Here is an 18,840-nt window from a genome sequence, read left to right on the forward strand (position 1 = left end):
TTAGCACACACTAAATCGGTTAGCACGCCTTAGTAAATGGACCCCTAAGTCTTATTAAATACCCCCCTCTTCTACGAAACCGCACAAGCGTTTTTTAACGCAGAGAGCCGCGCTGAATGGACCACGCTGCTCCCGACACTCATTGAGTTCCTATTTCAATGGAGTTCTTTGGAGTTATATTGTAAACCGCTTCGATCCTTTTTGGCTGTATTTGCGGTTTATAAAGATTTTAATAAACATAAATCCAATGGGGTGTCACCTACAGCTTGCTTTCTGACACGTTACTATCTGTTCAAGCAGACCAAAACAGCAGCCAAATACATCAGTCCAGATGTTTTACTACAGCACAGGCTTCAGAAAAACCAATTTTATTTTTTTTTACCAATAAAAACACCAAATTAAACCAGAAAAAATTGGCAAACACTTTAAGCAGTGTTTATTTAGACTTTACAGGTCTGGTGCTGATCATCTATGGACACTAGCCCGGGGCTAAGACAAAACCAAAGGGTTGATTGAGCACTTACTAAGGTTCCTTTATAGTTTATATCACTGTTCTTCAACTGCTGGTCCGCGGACCGGTGCCGGTCCGCAGGAAATTTCTGCTGGTCCACGCAGGGCTGGCGAGATTGATTAAGTTCAATTTCCTACAGGGCCGGTAAGATCGACGAGTTATTTTCAGCTGGGCCGGAGAGATCTTGGGAAGCCTCCGACAGTGGCTCTCTCCCCTCTCTGCAGCCCCCCTTCTTACCATCGCAGCAATTCACGAAGGCACCCTTGGGGCTTTTGCTGAGTCGAGGCCGTCTCTGATGATGCAAATTCCTTTTTCCTCAGAGGCGGCACGACCCAACAACGGACCCGAGGCTGCCTTAGTGAATTGCTGCGCTGGCAAGTAAGGAGAGCTGCTGGGAGGGGAGAAAGCCACTGTTGGAGGCTGGGAAGCTGCTGAGCAAGGGGAAAAAGGGACAGCTGCTACTGGACCTGGAGAAGGAGAGATGCTGCTGGATGGGGAGGAGGGATAGGAGTCTGGGAAGCTGCTGGGCAAGGGAAAAAAGGGACAGCTGTTATTGGACCTGGAGGGAAGGAGAAGGAGAGATGCTGTTGGGAGGGGTTGGAGGGAAAGGATTCTGGGAAGCTTCTGGACAAAGGAAAAAAAGGGACAGTTGCTATTGGACCTGGAGGGAAGGAGAAGGAGAGATGCTGCTGGGAGGGGAGGAAGGGAAGAGAGTTACTGCTGGACAGGAGGAGGAGGGAATGGAGAAGGAAAAAAGGAAGGAAACAGCAGGCAGGGAGATTAGAGGAGGGGAAGGGGAGAGACAGGCATGAGAAAGTAGAGAAATTGATGATGGGAAGGGGTCAGCAGAGAAATAAGCAGAGAGGGACAACAATGCTAGATCTGGTGTAGGAGAGATAAAAATGAAGAGAGCAGTGAAGCTGGAATGAATCATGTAAAAAGGAGAGAGGAGGCACAGGCTGGATGGAAAGGGGAGAGGGGCATAGAAAGAAGACAGATACCATATGGAAGGGGGATAGGGCAGACAGTGGATGGAAGGGGCAGATGCTGGATTGAAGAGACAGAGAGGGCAGACGCTGGAGGGAAGAGAGTGAAAAGAAGATGAAAGCAGAAACAAGAGACAAAAGGTAGAAAAAATAATTTTATTTCTATTTTGTGATTAGAATATATCAAATTTGAAATATATATCCTGCTAGAGCTGGTGTTAGACATAACTGGGGACTGCAAAGCCCAGGTAGTGCTTCTTTAGCTTCCAGCTGGCTTAGGGTGCTCTCTGACCAGGGGGTAATTGCCCTAGTTGCACTCCCCTAAAACTATTCCTATCATGTGTGACTGCAGTATTCTGTTAGCATGATATTTCTGTGTAGCATTCTGTAATAATTTGGCTTCTTCAGTTTTCTTGATAGTAGAGGGGATATATGTGAAGGGGAGGGGAGACAGGGGTATTGTTGGTCCTTGCTCTGTATTATTTGTATTTATAAAATGACAATTGTACAGAATATTGTTTCTTTTTATACTTTAATAAAATACATTCAATATAAAATCATAACTAAGGCTTGTGCAGATGGGATCAGATGATTTGCGGGGACCGAGCTCGCGGAGATGGGGTGGAAATAGGGTTTTTTAATTTTAGTCCTAGTAGTTTGCCGGTCCACAAAATAATTCTTTTATTTCTGCCGGTCCACGGGTGTAAAAAGATTGAAAAACACTGGTTTATATGATATTTTTCTTTATTACGCTGGTGTTGATTCTTAACAGGGAGCTTAAAGCATTTGCCAATTTTTTTCTGGTTTACTACAGTACACACACTAGTATCTTGAAGCTTCAGCACAGCTGAGTACACAGCCACATGTCATTGTTTGAACTATGCAGATCCGCTCTCTCTCGACTTCATTTGGCTTTCCCAAATGACCATTTGCTTTTATGTTATGTACAGGTGCATTTGAATTTGTACACCCTGCAGTTTATAAGAGCCGATGTTCCCTTCATTACAAAGTATCACAAGTATGAAAATCTGCCTCAGGGCAACACAATTATGGAAATTTACTACAGTACACCATCTTGTGCATTCAAAGAAAGGGAGATAAAACAAAAAAGAATGTGTTTGATTCAGAAAACGGAACAATCAAATTAAATATCCATGCAGTTCAATGTTGTTGTTTTTTTCTTAAATTAAGGGCTCCTTTTACAAAGGTGCGTTAGGGCCTTAACACGCTAAAATGCCACGCGCACTAGCCGCTACCGCCTCCTCTTGAGCAGGCTGTAGTTTTCGGCAAGCAAGCGCTAATCCGGTGCGTGTGCTAAAAACACTAGCGCACCTTTGTAAAAGGAGCCTTAAGTTTGTTACTATATATACACACAGAGTGCCTACAAAAACACTCCTTGATTTTAAATGGTTACAAAACCAAAATTTATTGGAATATTCTTTCACGTTTGAGGCTACAGTTTCATCAACTCATAAAGTTTCATATGGTATCTGTTGATTGCATATACTCGGCAAACATCAATGTGATAATTGAGCTCGGACTAGACTCTCTGAAGCATATCCGGCGTGATCGCGTTTATAGCTTCAGTGATGCATTCCTACAGATCATCCATAGTTGCGGGTAGTGGAGGTACATACACTCTGTCTTTCACGTACCGCCAAAGGAAAAAGTCACAAACAGTAATGTCCGGTGATCTCGGGGGAGGGGAGGGGGGGCACTTGCACTGTCTGAAGGTTATAAATTCTGCACCAATTGCAGCTTATAAGGGTGAAAGTGCAAGCGATTGTGTAAGATCTTGCTCACCGTGTTTCTTGGGACTTGTATTTGCTGTCATCTTATTTATAAACATATTCCAATAAGTTTTGATTTTGTTACCATTTAAAAATCAAGGAGTTTTCAGTATTTTGGAAGAGGGAAGGGGAATTGGGAAGCCGTGGGGGGGGGGGGAGGAATTTCTAGGGGATGCGATTCTAGCATGTCTATTTGTGGAACAGTTTTTGTTTGCTGGGGGGGGTCTTAGGAGCTCGACCCTTCCTTTCATGGTATTATGGATCTAATTGGTGTACTTTTCGGATCTTTTGTTTCTTTGATCTGACTTGTTTGAGAACCCAAGTTTGTATTATACTTATTATTATTAATTGGGGGGCATAGGGGGGAGAGTTTCTTCAGGATTCCATACTAGATGATTAATAATAATAATAATAATAATAACAATAATTGTATTCTTATATACCACCATACCGAAAAAGTCCTAGGCGGTTCACAACAAGGTGAGCTAATACATGGGATACAGATAGATACAAATTAGAATAATGGACTTAAAAACAGATAAAGACAGAAAACATCCTATATAATAAAACCCTAGCCGCGCAAGCGCACTCCTACCTGCGTGTTCCATTTTCCCTGTTCCGTGAGATGTAGGTCCGTGGTGGCAGGAGTGCGCATGCGCGGGTCCCCAGCCTTACAGCACCTAACTACACTCGCCGGAAGGACTGGCCGCCAGTGCTGGACTCCCTGCTCTGGTAAAAGTAAGTTCTTCGCCTTGCCGCCCCCCCTTCCCTTCCGCGGTCCCGACTGCAAACCTGCCGAATGCAGCAGCATCTGCATCACTCTACACACGCTGCTTCGGGGCCGTAGAAGGCCCCGAAGCAGCGTGTGTACAGTGCTGCAGACTCTGCTGGAGTCGTCAGGTTTGGAGTTGGGACCGCAGAAGGGAAGGGGGGTGGGGGCGGTGGCAAGGGACTACGAGAGCCGACCAGACTTATAGCACCCGTTAATGTAACGGGCTAAAATACTAGTTTACAATATAATATCTCCAGATATCTTATACTTGTATTTCTATACCACAACATGTAATTTACTTAAATCGTTGTAATGTAATTCTCTCGGTAATGTCCTGATCTCTTTTAACTGTAATCCGCTTAGAACCGCAAGGCACAGGCGGAATAGAAATCACTAATGTAATGTAATAATGCAGAAAATACCGGCATGGATTAGTGGGTTGCGGTTCTCTTTGTTCTTGATTAGTATTTATTATCAATAAAAAACCTTTGCTGGAGACACAAAGGTGGGAGGCGGGTGAGTCCTACAAGGGGGGGGTGTTTGATTGGTTTGTTATTTTGTGTTCACTCCAAAATGAAAAACTTTTTGATGATGGAGTTTGTGAATTTCCTGTGATATGCCATTCTCATTGCTTTTCTCGTACCATGTTTGCTCTTATTCTTGGCGTGTACATGCTCTCTCTCTTTTCACCAATAAAAATTGTTTGAACAAAAATCAAGGAGTGTGTTTTTGGGCACCCTGCATATATATTCAGCTGGGAAAGATATCAATGGTGCACACAGCTTTCTGACTGCAGGTAGTTTACCAGCAATGATGCTTTTCCAGGTTTCTTTTAGAAGGACTCAATATAGTTTGTCATTGTTTTTTTACATAACTGATTCGCAGCTCCAAATCACTATTTAGAGGTATATTTTACTTGTCCATGTTTCCTTACACAAGCGTCCAGGAAGTGATGTCAGAGGGAAAGCCGAGGCCAGTGTAAGCAGCAGGTTGGAACTGCTGCTTGCGCCGGTGAAGAGCTAGGGGAAGGGAAGGTGCACGTGCGGCAAAGGAGGAGTGGGAAGGAGCGGAGAAGTGCCGGTGCCTGGGGTGGTCCCCTCCCTCTCCCCCCTTTACTGTGCCACTGGCTCAGCCTGTAATTAAACTCTGGAACTGTAACAATGGCAAATTTCATATTCATTTCATATTCTGCTCTTTTCACTGGTTTTCAGCATTATATCTGCTTAATTTCTCTTCTCCTCCCTGTTTCTTACTAAAAAAAATATAAAAAAGCACAAAAAAATAAATCCTTCTCTTTCCTCTGTTAAATCTTATTTCCTCTTCCTGCATTTTTGTTTAAAATACTGTGTTTTAGGTGGTATAGAGCCTATATTTCTGGTGCCTGTGGCTCAGGGTGACTAAAGTAGGGAAAATCCTGTGTTTTAGGGTAGCACTGATAGAACCTGCATTTTTAAGAACATAAGAACATAAGAAGTTGCCTCCGCTGGGGCAGACCATAGGTCCATCCTGCCCAGCGGTCCGCTCCCGCGGCGGCCCATCAGGCCCATTGCCTGAGCAATGGTCTATACCTATCTATACCCCTCAATCCCTTTTTCTTCTAGGAATCTATCCAAACCTTCTTTGAATCCATTTAGTGTTTTCTTGTCTACAACAGCCTCTGGAAGCGAATTCCATGTATCCACCACCCTCTGAGTGAAAAAGAACTTCCTAGCATTTGTTCTAAACCTGTCCCCTTCCAATTTCTCCAAGTGCCCCCTTGTGCTTGTGGTGCCCCTTAATTTGAAAAATCTGTCCCTGTCTACTTTTTCTATGCCCTTCAGGATCTTGAAGGTTTCTATCATGTCTCCTCTAAGTCTTCGCTTCTCCAGGGAGAAAAGTCCCAACTGCTTCAATCTGTCTGTATATGGGAGATTTTCCATTCCCTTTATCAGTTTAGTTGCTCTTCTTTGTACTCCCTCAAGTACCGCCATGTCTTTCTTGAGGTACGGTGACCAATACTGGACACAGTACTCCAGATGAGGCCGCACCATTGCACGATACAGTGGCATGATGACATTTTTCGTCCTGGTCGTAATACCCTTCTTAATGATACCCAACATTCTGTTTGCTTTCCTAGAGGCTGTGGCGCATTGCGCCGATGCCTTCAGTGTTGCGTCTACCATCACTCCCAGGTCTCTCTCCAGGTTACTGACCCCTAGTGGTGTTCCCCCCATTTTGTATGTGAACATCGGGTTTTTTTTCCCCACGTGCATGACCTTGCATTTCCCCACGTTGAAGCTCATCTGCCATTTTTCGGCCCACTTTTCCAGCTGCGTTAGATCCTTTTGGAGATCTTCGCAGTCTTCCCTGGTTTGAGCCCTGCTGTATAGTTTGGTGTCATCTGCAAATTTAATGACCTCACACTTGGTTCCCGCCTCTAGGTCGTTTATGTAGATATTGAACAGGAGCGGTCCTAGCACCGACCCTTGCGGAACTCCGCTCGTGACCCCCTTCCAGTCTGAGTAGTGGCCCTTTACGCCAACCCTCTGCTTCCTGTTTGCCAGCCAGTTTTTGATCCATCGGTGGACCTCCCCTTGTACCCCGTGGTTCCATATCTTTTTAAGCAATCTCTCGTGTGGCACCTTGTCGAAGGCTTTTTGGAAGTCAAGGTAAATGATGTCTATAGTTTCCCCTTTATCCACCTGGCTGTTCACTCCCTCAAAGAAGTACAATAAGTTTGTGAGGCATGACCTACCTTTACAGAAGCCATGTTGACTCGGTTTTAGCTGCCCATTTTTTTCGATGTGCTCACAGATGCTGTCTTTAATCAGTGCCTCCATCATCTTTCCCGGGACTGAGGTCAGGCTCACCGGCCTGTAGTTTCCCGGGTCCCCCCTTGCTCCCTTCTTGAAGATGGGCGTGACATTTGCTATTTTCCAATCCTCTGGGATCTCTCCGGTTTTTAAGGATAGGTTGCATATCTGTCGAAGTGGCTCCGCTATTTCGTCTTTTAGTTCCTTGAGTACCCTTGGGTGAATGTCGTCCGGACCTGGCGATTTGTCGCTCTTTAGTCTGTCAATCTGCTTGAGTACATCCTCTTGGCTTACCTCTAAATCGACCAGCTTATCGTCTTGGTCTCCTATTATGATCTCCTCGGGTTCCGGAATGTTGGTTATATTCTCCATCGTGAAGACTGACGTGAAGAACTCATTTAACCTGTCAGCTATCTCTTTCTCTTCTTTTACTACTCCCTTTCTGTCTCCATCGTCCAATGGTCCCACTTCTTCTCTCACCGGTTGCTTCCCCTTGACGTATCTGAAGAACGACTTGAAGTTTGTTGCTTCCTCTGCCAGTCTCTCTTCATATTCTCTTTTTGCTATTCTAACCACTCGGTGACACTCCTTCTGGTGTTCTTTGTGCACTTTTTGGTTCTCCTCTGTTTGGTCTTTTTTCCATTTTCTGAACGATGCTTTCTTGTCGCTTATCGCCTTCTTCACTGCATTTGTTATCCACACTGGGTTTTTTGTTCTATTTTTTTTGCACCCTTTTCTGAACTTGGGGATGCATATGTTTTGCGCTTCGTACACAGTCTCCTTGAGTAAGGTCCAGGCTTTTTCTACGGATTCCGTCTTCCCTATGTTGCCTTTGAGTTTCTTTCCCACTATTTTCCTCATGGCATCATAATTTCCTTTTTTGAAGTTGAGTGCCGTCGTTGTGGTTCTTTTCCCCTTTGTTGATCCAATTTCAAGCCTGCACTGGATCGTGTTGTGATCGCTGTTACCTAGCGGGGGTAATACCGTCACCTCCTTTGCTGGCCCCCCTAGTCCATTGAAGATTAGGTCAAGAGTGGCATCGCCCCTTGTTGGTTCCTTGACCAGTTGCTCCATGAAACAGTCCCTCGTGACCTCTATGAATTTGGTCTCTCTTGCGCAGTTTGAGTGCCCAATACTCCAGTCTATCCCAGGATGGTTGAAGTCCCCCATTACCACCACATTTCCGCTTCTGTATTTTTGTTTAAAATACTGTGTTTTAGGTGGTATAGAGCCTGTATTTCTGGTGCCTGTGGCTCAGGGTGACTAAAGTAGGGAAAATCCTGTTATAAATCCTGTGTTTTAGGGTAGCACTGATAGAACCTGCATTTTTGTTTAAAATACTGTGTTTTAGGTGGTATAGAGCCTATATTTCTGGTCACTTCACAACCAATCAAGTCACTTCACAACCAATCAAGATGACCTTTATTCTATGCAATCACTGTGGTGCTTTAATTCCAAGACATACTATTTGGAGGCTTAAGGCTTGCCCCATCTATCTTCAACTTGCCAGTATTAAGGAGGAGCTCTGCAAACTTAAACAGGAATTGAATACAATTAAAGCAGCTTCCATCACTCCACAAAATCATACCAACTTACCATCTCTACCTCAAAGAATAAAACAGCCCAGGAATAAATGGGTCACAGTAGGCTCAGGAAGACTGCGACATGTAACACAGAAACATCCACCTTCACTAATATTACCTCTACAGAATTCCTTCGCTCCACTAGTGCACTGCGATACTCAGGAAAACAGAAGGGAGGTGGGACTGGAACCAATGAAGGAAACTCAAGAGAACAAGCGCACCCTAAGTACAAATAAAAAAGCCAAAAACAGAAAACTATTACTGTTGGGGGATTCCATTATCAGAGGCATTAACCTTGGAACACAGGGCGAGGAGACCAAAATAATGAAATGTCTTCCAGGATCCTCAGCTACCAGGAGTTCCAGGCAAATACTGACTATAATTAAGGAAGAAACTAAGGATTTTAACACTGATGTTGTTATCCATCTGGGAACAAATGACCTGGCCAACAACTCCACACTTGCAGCACAGAAAGCTTTTTGGGAGCTTGGTGAGGACGTGAAACCTTTTGTAAAGACTTTAGCTTTTTCTGAAATACTGCCTGCATATGGAAAAGGAGAGCAAAGAGTGAAAAACACAGAGGACTTTAATCGATGGCTCAGAGCCTGGTGTCATCAAGAAGGCTTCAGGTACATAGGAGGATGGGGAAATACATGGAAGGACAAGAAGCTATATTGCACTGATGGGCTACATATTACTACAGCAGGAAAAAGAAACCTTGCAGAGAAATTTAGACAATATTTTTCTAGGCATTTAAACTAGAAGGTGGGGGTGGTGTATGTACGAAGGACAATTATAGAGACCACCCCCGGCAAAAGAAAAGATGTGATAGTAATAAAGGCTGCAACATAAGCAATATCAGCAACTCATTTCTTAGTATTGCAACGGAAAGTGAAACGACACAAAAATCCATACGAAAAAGGAGATTATCGCTGAAAAATAGCTGGAAAGCGATGACCACAAATGCTCGCAGTCTAAGATCTAGATATTGTTGCTATCACAGAGACATGGTTCAGTGAATCACATGGATGGGATGCAAACATACCGGGATATAATCTTTTTAGGAAGGACAGAGATGGTCATAAAGGTGGAGGAGTAGCTCTCTATGTAAAGATCAATATCCAAGCGACCGAAATGCAAGGGACCTGGGGAGAGGAAGAAGCGATATGGATTGCTCTGAAAAGAGAAGATGGAACTTCTATCTACGTGGGTGTAGTCTACAGACCTCCGACTCAATCGCAGCAAATTGATAAGGATCTGATTGTGAATATCCAAAAGTTTGGAAGGAAAGAGGAGGTTCTGCTGTTGGGAGATTTCAACCTGCCTGATGCGGACTGGAATATTCCGTCTGCGGAATCGGAAAGAAGTAGGGAGATTGTGGATGCCTTTCAAGAGGTTCTGCTCAGACAAATGGTGACGGAACCCACAAGGGAAAAAGCGATATTGGATCTGGTCCTCACAAATGGAGAGAGTATCTCTAATGTTCGAGTGGGTGCTCACCTGGGTAGTAGCGATCATCAAACGGTTTGGTTTGATATAACAGCTAAAGTGGAGAGCGGCCGCACGATACTTAAAGTCCTAGATTTCAAACGTACGGACTTTAATGCAATGGGAAAGTACCTGAAGAAAGAGCTGTTAGGATGGGAGGACATAAGAGAAGTGGAAAGACAGTGGTCTAAGCTGAAAGGAGCGATAAAAATGGCTACGGACCTTTATGTGAAGAAAATCAATAAAAACAAGAGAAACAGGAAGCCGATATGGTTCTCCAACCTAGTGGCTGAGAAAATAAAGGCGAAAGAGTTGGCGTTCATGAAATATAGAAAAACCCAAGAAGAGGAGAGCAGAAAGGACTACAGGGTGAAACTGAAAGAAGCCAAGAGAGAGATACGTTTGGCGAAGGCACAGGCGGAAGAACAAATGGCTAAAAATGTAAAAAAGGGAGATAAAAATTTTTTCAGATATATTAGTGAAAGGAGGAAGATAAAAAATGGAATTGCTAGGCTAAAAGATGCTGGGAACAAATATGTGGAGAGTGATGAGGAGAAAGCAAATGTGCTAAACAAATACTTCTGTTCTGTGTTCACAGAAGAAAATCCTGGAGAAGGGCCGAGATTGTCTGGCAAAGTTACACGAGAAAATGGAGTAGATTCTGCGCCGTTCACGGAGGAGGGTGTTTATGAGCAACTTGAAAAACTGAAGGTGGACAAAGCGATGGGACCAGACGGGATCCATCCCAGGATACTAAGGGAGCTCAGAGAGGTTCTGGCGAGTCCTATTAAAGATTTGTTCAACAAATCTCTGGAGACGGGAGTGATTCCTGGGGATTGGAGGAGAGCGGATGTGGTCCCTATTCATAAAAGTGGTCACAGGGATGAAGCAGGAAACTACAGGCCGGTGAGCCTCACTTCAGTTGTTGGAAAAATAATGGAAGTGTTGCTGAAAGAAAGGATAGTGTATTTCCTTGAATCTAATAGGTTACAGGATCCGAGGCAACATGGCTTTACAAAAGGTAAATCGTGCCAAACGAACCTGATTGAATTTTTTGATTGGGTGACCAGAGAGCTGGATCGAGGACATATGCTAGATGTAATTTACTTGGATTTCAGCAAAGCCTTTGATACAGTTCCTCATAGGAGGCTGTTGAACAAACTTGAAGGGCTGAAGTTAGGACCCAAAGTGGTGAACTGGGTCAGAAACTGGCTGTCGGACAGACGCCAGAGGGTGGTGGTTAATGGAAGTCGCTCGAAGGAAGGAAAGGTGACTAGTGGAGTCCCTCAGGGTTCAGTGCTGGGGCCAATCCTGTTCAATATGTATGTAAGTGACATTGCTGAAGGGTTAGAAGGAAAAGTGTGCCTTTTTGCAGATGATACCAAGATTTGTAACAGAGTAGACACCGAAGAGGGAGTGGAAAATATGAAAAAGGATCTGCAAAAGTTAGAGGAATGGTCTAATGCCTGGCAACTAAAATTCAATGCAAAGAAATGCAGAGTAATGCATTTGGGGATTAATAATAGGAAGGAACCGTATATGCTGGGAGGAGAGAAGCTGATATGCACGGACGGGGAGAGGGACCTTGGGGTGATAGTGTTCAAAGATCTAAAGGCGAAAAAACAGTGTGACAAGGCAGTGGCTGCTGCCAGAAGGATTCTGGGCTGTATAAAGAGAGGCGTAGTCAGTAGAAGGAAGAAGGTGTTGATGCCCCTGTACAGGTCATTGGTGAGGCCCCACTTGGAGTATTGTGTTCAGTTTTGGAGACCGTATCTGGCGAAAGACGTAAGAAGACTTGAGGTGGTCCAGAGGAGGGTGACGAAAATGATAGGAGGCTTGCGCCAGAAGTCGTATGAGGAGAGACTGGAAGCCCTGAATATGTATACCCTAGAGGAAAGGAGAGACAGGGGAGATATGATTCAGACGTTCAAATACTTAAAGGGTATTAACGTAGAACAAAATCTTTTCCAGAGAAAGGAAAATGGTAAAACCAGAGGACATAATTTGAGGTTGAGGGGTGGTAGATTCAGGGGCAATGTTAGGAAATTCTACTTTACGGAGAGGGTGGTGGATGCCTGGAATGCGCTCCCGAGAGAGGTGGTGGAAAGTAAAACTGTGACTGAGTTCAAAGAAGCGTGGGATGAACACAGAAGATTTAGAATCAGAAAATAATATTAAAGATTGAACTAGGCCAGTTACTGGGCAGACTTGTACGGTCTGTGTCTGTGTATGGCCGTTTGGAGGAGGATGGGCAGGGGAGGGCTTCAATGGCTATGAGGGTGTAGATGGGCTGGAGTAAGTCTTAACAGAGATTTTGGCAGTTGGAACCCAAGCACAGTACCGGGTAAAGCTTTGGATTCTCGCCCAGAAATAGCTAAGAAGAAAAAAAAAATTTTTAAATTGAATCAGGTTGGGCAGACTGGATGGACCATTCAGGTCTTTATCTGCTGTCATCTACTATGTTACTATGTGAGCTGTATATTGTGTACGTTGATCTGTAAACCGTCCTGGGCTCTTTGGGGAGGACGGGATAGAAAACAAATTAAATAAATAATAAAGGGGTCCTTTTACTAAGGCGCGCTAAGCGATTCAGCATGCGCTAAATGCTAAAGCGCCCATTATATTCTATGGGCGCCATAGCATTTAGTGCGTGCTAAATCGGTTAGCGCGCTTTAGTAAAAAGGACCCCAAAATAAATTTGTTGCCAGAGAATGTGGCGAAAGCAGTTAGATTAAGGGTTTAAAAAGGTTTGGTTAATTTCCTAAAAAAAAGAAGTCCATAAGCCATTATTAAGACTGCTTGGGAAAATCCACTGCTTATTCCTTGGATAAGCAGCATAAAATCTCCCTTGCTCCTTGGGATCTTGGCAGGTACTTGTGATCTGGGTTGGCCACTGTTGGAAACCGGACACTGGGCTTGATGGATCTTCGCTCTGTCCCAGTTTGGCAACTCTTTATGTTCCCAAGTCAGATTTTTTTTTTTTTTTTTAATATTTATTCATTTTGAAGCCAAAAATAAGGGCAACATATTATACAATCATATTACACTATAATAGCACTTATATTCAATCAAAATTGTAATCTATAACAAATACATATATCACCCCCCCCATTTACATATTCAAAAATTGCACTCAAAAATTGAGAATTAGAAATATTTTCCAACCCCCCCCCCATCCACCCATCATTGGCGTGCATGATCGAGGGGCAAAATCAACAATCACTCTTTCCAAAACTTTGTCAATGGCTCCCAAATATCCAAAAACTTCTTATAATTTCCCTGTTGTATGGCCATAATACGTTCCATTCTAAAGATGTGACACAGAGACTCCCACCAAAAGGTATAGTTTAACCAATCCCAGTTTTTCCAATTCCTTAAAATAAGCTGTATGGCAACCCCTGTCATAATAAAGAGAAGTTTGTTATTGTGAGATGATATTTGACTTTTAGATCTCATTAAAGTGCCAAATAACACAGTGTCATATGTTAGTGCCACTGGATTTTCCAGTACTTTGTTCACCCGCTCCCAAATGGATCTCCAAACTTTAAGTATCAAGGGACAATAATATAATAGATGATCTAACGTCCCAGGTTCAAGATGACATTGCCAGCATCTATTAGACTTGGAACTATCTAATTTCTGTAATCTAACCGGAGTTAAAAATGCTCTATGTAGCAAAAAAAAACCATGTTTGTCTCATAGATGCAGACATAGTACATCTCATTCTCCAAGTCCAAATTCGTGGCCATTGAGATGCAATAATCTGATGCTTTATCTCAATGCTCCAAATGTCACGAAGACCAAGTCAGCTGCTGTCCCAGTGGAGGAAGAACCAAAGCCTGAACCTTCCACAGTCTGTGAGTCACTGGGTTTTTTTTCCTATTTCTCTTCTGCCTGTTTTCCACTGTAGTCAAAACAACACAGAGCCCCCAATCTACTTGTTTGTCTTGGGCCCACCACAGGGTTAATCCTGCCCTGGTGCTGGCACTGGACATCTGGGTAATTGATAGCACCCGGAAGTTATTTGGGTACAACTAATATTTAGTGCCATACCCAGATGGCAAATTGGGCATAGTTAGGATCATAGTGCGGTTTAACATGTCAAGTTAGCAATCTGGCACTAGCACTGGATATCTGCAGTGTCTGAATAATATCTGCAGTGTCTGAATAGTCTGCTTTGATTTCACCCCAGAACCTTCTTTTCAGTCTACCCGGCTATTCAGTGGCACCATCCGGATAAGTGTTGCTGAATATCCAGGTTTGCCCCAGTCACTGCAGCAGGAGCCTCTCCTTCTTGGATAAATTGTTTTAAAAACAAACCCTTTTATTTTCAATTACGAGTAGCCATTAACCTTAAATTTGCAGGGAATTCTTCATGAATTTCTTAACTTCTTGAATGTGCATTTTCAGCCCATCATCACAACCATTTCTTTCCATGACTCGTGCAGATGCAAACAATGACCACCCACTTATCAAATCACCCTACAAAAGTTACCTGGCTGCTTCCACCACCGCCCCCATCGCCCTGAATGTTTCTTCGTGCTTGACGTCTTCATTTATATCAGTTCCACCAAAGATTGCACCAAAAGGAATTCCATGACCTGCATTACAAAGCCAGACCACGTTTCACTATTTTACTTTTTAAGAGGATAATTTTATAAAGCTGATTCCAAACATAAAGCACATTTTACAAATGGAAAAAGGGGTTTTGTAAAATCGTATGACCACATATACATGTTAGGGCTGTATCGAATATTTGGATTTGATTCGGTCCTGAATTGTGCCCCAGATACATTATTCATATTTGGCCGAATAGTGATTTAAATTCTGCTTTTTTTTGGGGGGGGAGGGGAGAAGGGAGATTTCTCACTGAGGTAATACTAGGTTTCTTTTCCCCTTCTTCTCTCTTCCTTTTTATTTTCAAACATGGAATTGTAACTTTTTCTTTTTTTATCTACTGTTTTTAATTGTAATCCACTCTGACATATAGGGCTCTTGTACTAAGCTGCGTTAGGGCTTTAGCACGTGCTATATTGCCCCGCGTGCTAGACCTTATCGCCAGCACTGAGCTGGCATTAGTTCTAGAAGAGAAGCTTGCGGTAATTTCCTGTGTGCACTAAAAATGCTAGTGCACTTTAGTAAAAGGAGCCCATAATAATAATAATAATAACAACAGTTTATATACCGCAGGACTGTGAAGTTCTATGCGGTTTACAATGGTTAAAAGATGTTACAAATTAAGTAGAATTAACAAGGTTAGAAGCTAGTTATTAACAGCGCTAGAGATCAGTTATTGTGGAGTAGGATTGTACAGGTTAGTTGCCTAAATACTTCAGGAACAGGTATGTTTTTAGGTGTTTCCTAAATTCCCCATAAGTAGTATGCGTGAGCAATTGTTCCAGATCATAATGAAGGGTTGAATATCGAATCTTTCAAACTATTAAATTAGAATACAAATAATCTGGGGTTCTGCTAATCTAATCTAATCTAATCTAAACCTTAAATTTATATACCGCATCATCTCCATGAGAATGGAGCTTGACACGGTTTACAAGAACTTAAAATAGTGGGTAGAGAAGAAGAAAAAGGATTACATGAATTTATGTGTAGAAGGGGGGAGAGAAAGGGGGGAAGGATAGAGCTACAATTTGCTGAAAAGCCAGGTTTTCAGTTGTTTGCGGAATAACTGAAGGGAGCTCAGGTTCCGCAGCGGGGTGGTGAGGTTGTTCCAAAGACCTGTGATTTTGAAGAGAAGGGATTTTCCCAGTTTGCCTGAATAGTGGATGCCGCATGGAGAGGGGAAGGCTAGTTTAAGCCTTTGAGCAGTTCTGGAGGAGTCGGGACTGGAGGAGTTGAAAGACAGTGGGATAAGAGGAGGCAGGATTCCGTGAATGATCTTGAAAGTCAGGCAGGAACATTTGAAATGGATTCTGGAGATTATTGGGAGCCAATGAAGTTTGGCAAGGAGTGGGGAGGCATGGTCAGACTTGCGTTTTGAGAAGATCAGTTTGGCTGCAGTATTCTGGATTAGCTGGAGTCTTAGAATACTTTTTTTTGATAGATCTAAGTAGATGGCGTTGCAGTAATCTAGTTTGGAGAGGATGATGGATTGGACAAGGATGGCAAAGTGTTGTTGGCTGAAGTAGGATCTAGTTTTCCTCAGCATGTGAAGGCTGAAAAAGCATGATTTTGCCAAGGAGTTGAGGTGGTCATTGAGGGAGAGAGAGGAATCGATAGTGATACCAAGGACCTTGCATGAGAACTCGAGCTGTAGTGTATCGCCTGTGGGTAGTAAACACGATCTCTGATTTCACATTGTTTCTTTTATTATTTTTTTCTGTTAAAGCTCAAAGCCCATTATTTATATTGTATTGGTGTTCATATTCAGCCGAATAATTTTTTTCATTATCTGTATTCAACCGAATAGTAAAAAATGCTATTTGGTATAGCTCTATACATACATAGAAATAATTAATTCAGTTAGTTGGTTTTTTAGCCCGTTCTTCCCAGGAGCCCAAAACGGGTTACAGCAATACATTCACAATGTTTTGTTGGCATACAAAAAGGGTACATTCACATTATACTGGAGAATTTGGGAAGAGATATAGCAGCATATCCACAATATATAGGAGGCAGAGAAATGGGGGTACGTCCACAAAATATTAGGGACTTGGGGCAGGGTTACAGATGTAGGCTCACAACTACGTAGGTGACTTTGGGTTAACAAGGTAGTGCTAAGTTTTGAAGCAGTACAAGTTATAGTGGTGTCTTTGAATGATTTGGAGGTATAGGAGGAAACATTCATAATGTATTGTACTCGTCATATACTCAAGTCTAGGCATATAGCGATGCAATCATAGTGTATTGAAGGTGTTTGATTAGAGTACCTTCTCCACATATTCGAGTCAAGGATTAGGGTGGCAGAAGTATATTTTCAACTGAACTGGAGACATGGGGCTAGTGGGATTTTGATGTGGTGCCGCAGGGCTCAGTGCTTGGACCTGTGCTCTTCAACATCTTTATAAATGATCTGGATATTGGTACGACGAGCGAGGTGATTAAATTTGCAGACAATACGAAGTTATACAGAGTAGTGAAGACACAGGGGGATTGCGAAGATCTGCAACGCGACATAATCAAGCTTGAGAAATGGGCATCGAAATGGCAAATGAGGTTCAATGTGGATAAGTGTAAAGTGATGCATGTCGGGAACAAAAATCTCATGCACAAATACAGGATGTCCGGGGCAGTACTTGGAGAGACCTCCCAGGAAAGGGACTTGGGAGTTCTGATCGACAAGTCCATGAAGCCATCTGCACAATGTGCTACAGCAGCGAAAAAGGCGAACAGAATTGTAGGAATGATCAAGAAGGGGATCACGCACAGATCGTAGAAGGTTATCATGCCGCTGTACCGGGCCATGGTGCGCCCTCACCTGGAGTACTGCATCCAGCACTGGTCGCCGTACATGAAGAAGGATAAGGTACTACTCGAAAGAGTCCAGAGAAGGGTGACTAAAAGGGTTAAGGGGCTGGAGAAATTGCAATACAGTGAGAGATTAGAGAAACTGGGCCTCTTCTCCCTTGAAAAGAGGAGAAGGAAAGGGGACATGATCGAAACATTCAAAATACTGAAGGGAATAGACTTGGTAGAGAAAGACAGACTCTTCACCCTCTCCAAGGTAAGGAGAACAAGAGGACACTTTCTAAAGTTGAAAGGGGATAGATTCCGTATAAACGTAAGGAAATTCTTCTTCACCCAGAAAGTGGTAGGAAACTGGAACGCTCTTCCGGAGTCTGTTATAGGGGAAAACACCCTCCAGGGTTTCAAGACAAAGTTGGACAAGTTCATGCTAAACTGGTGAGACTGGACTCATTTGGAGCTCTGGTCTTGACCTTGTGGCCGCCGCATGAGCGGACTGTTGGGCAGGATGGACCATTGGTCTGACCCAGCAGCAGCAATTCTTATGTTATGTTGGAAAAGTACCCATAGAGAATAGTGTCCCGCAATCAGCAATGTGTCTTCGGTGATCAGTTTTAGTTGCATACTGCTAAAGCCTGGTCGTTAAGGTCTTAGGGCGGGTATGCCTTGGTTTGAGAACAGTATGGTTTTTGCATAGGTATTTCCAAGAATGTAGTTGCAATGTATGTGTGAATTTGATAGTATATATGGGTAGAAACCTAGAGTACTTCAATTCAATATAAGTAAAGTCCCACAACAATAGAATCCAAAATGAATATGAACATTCAAATTCATGGAGGAAATGATTTCAGTGGGTACCCACATGGGTTATCTACGTAACTCTCCATGGGAATTTTAGTAGCCAATCACTATCAGAAAACAAACAAACAAAAAGTCCATTGACTTATTTGTTATATTGCAATAAGTAACTCCTGATGAAGCAGTTGTGAAACGGATGCTTTGTTGAGCATTGCTATCTGCCTTAATCACTGCTGATATTTAAGATAAGTTGAAATTGATCTTTGCTGTAATGGATTGGGGAAAAAGATTATGAATGTGAATATGTATGTATTTTTTTCCCCCCTTGGGTTTTGGCCAGGTACTAGTGACCTGGATTGGCCACCGTGAGAACGGGCTACTGGGCTTGATGGACCATTGGTCTGACCCAATAAGGCTATTATATTCTTACTAGTCTTTAAGCCTGTTACATTAACGGGTGCTAGAATAGATGTGTCTGTATATCTTTCTTTCTGTCTTTCTCTCTCCCTCTTTGGCTGCTGTCTGTCTGTCTCTCTGTCCCCCTGTCTGTAATTCTTTCTGTCTGTGTCTCTCCCTGGCCCCCTGTCTGTCTGTCTCTTTCTTTCTCAATTCTTGGCCGCCGCTGTCTGTCTGTCTGTTTATCTCTCTGGCCCCCTGCCTGTCTTTCTTTCTGTCTGTCTCTCTCCCTGGCCCCCTGC

General features: G+C 43.1%; 1 protein-coding gene across 2 annotated transcripts in view; it reads right to left on the bottom strand.

Moving 5' to 3' along the window:
- The window catches only part of GLT1D1 (glycosyltransferase 1 domain containing 1), a 162,850-nt gene that overhangs the window by 91,391 nt on the left and 52,619 nt on the right, over window positions 1–18,840 (bottom strand). For both annotated transcript variants that reach the window (XM_033956394.1, XM_033956393.1), the window contains exon 3: window positions 14,418–14,523. In XM_033956394.1, coding sequence (XP_033812285.1) covers window positions 14,418–14,523 — 106 coding nt within the window. The remainder of the gene's footprint in view (window positions 1–14,417; window positions 14,524–18,840) is intronic.

Source organism: Geotrypetes seraphini, chromosome 8, assembly GCF_902459505.1.
Source record: "Geotrypetes seraphini chromosome 8, aGeoSer1.1, whole genome shotgun sequence".
Lineage (NCBI taxonomy): Eukaryota > Metazoa > Chordata > Amphibia > Gymnophiona > Dermophiidae > Geotrypetes > Geotrypetes seraphini.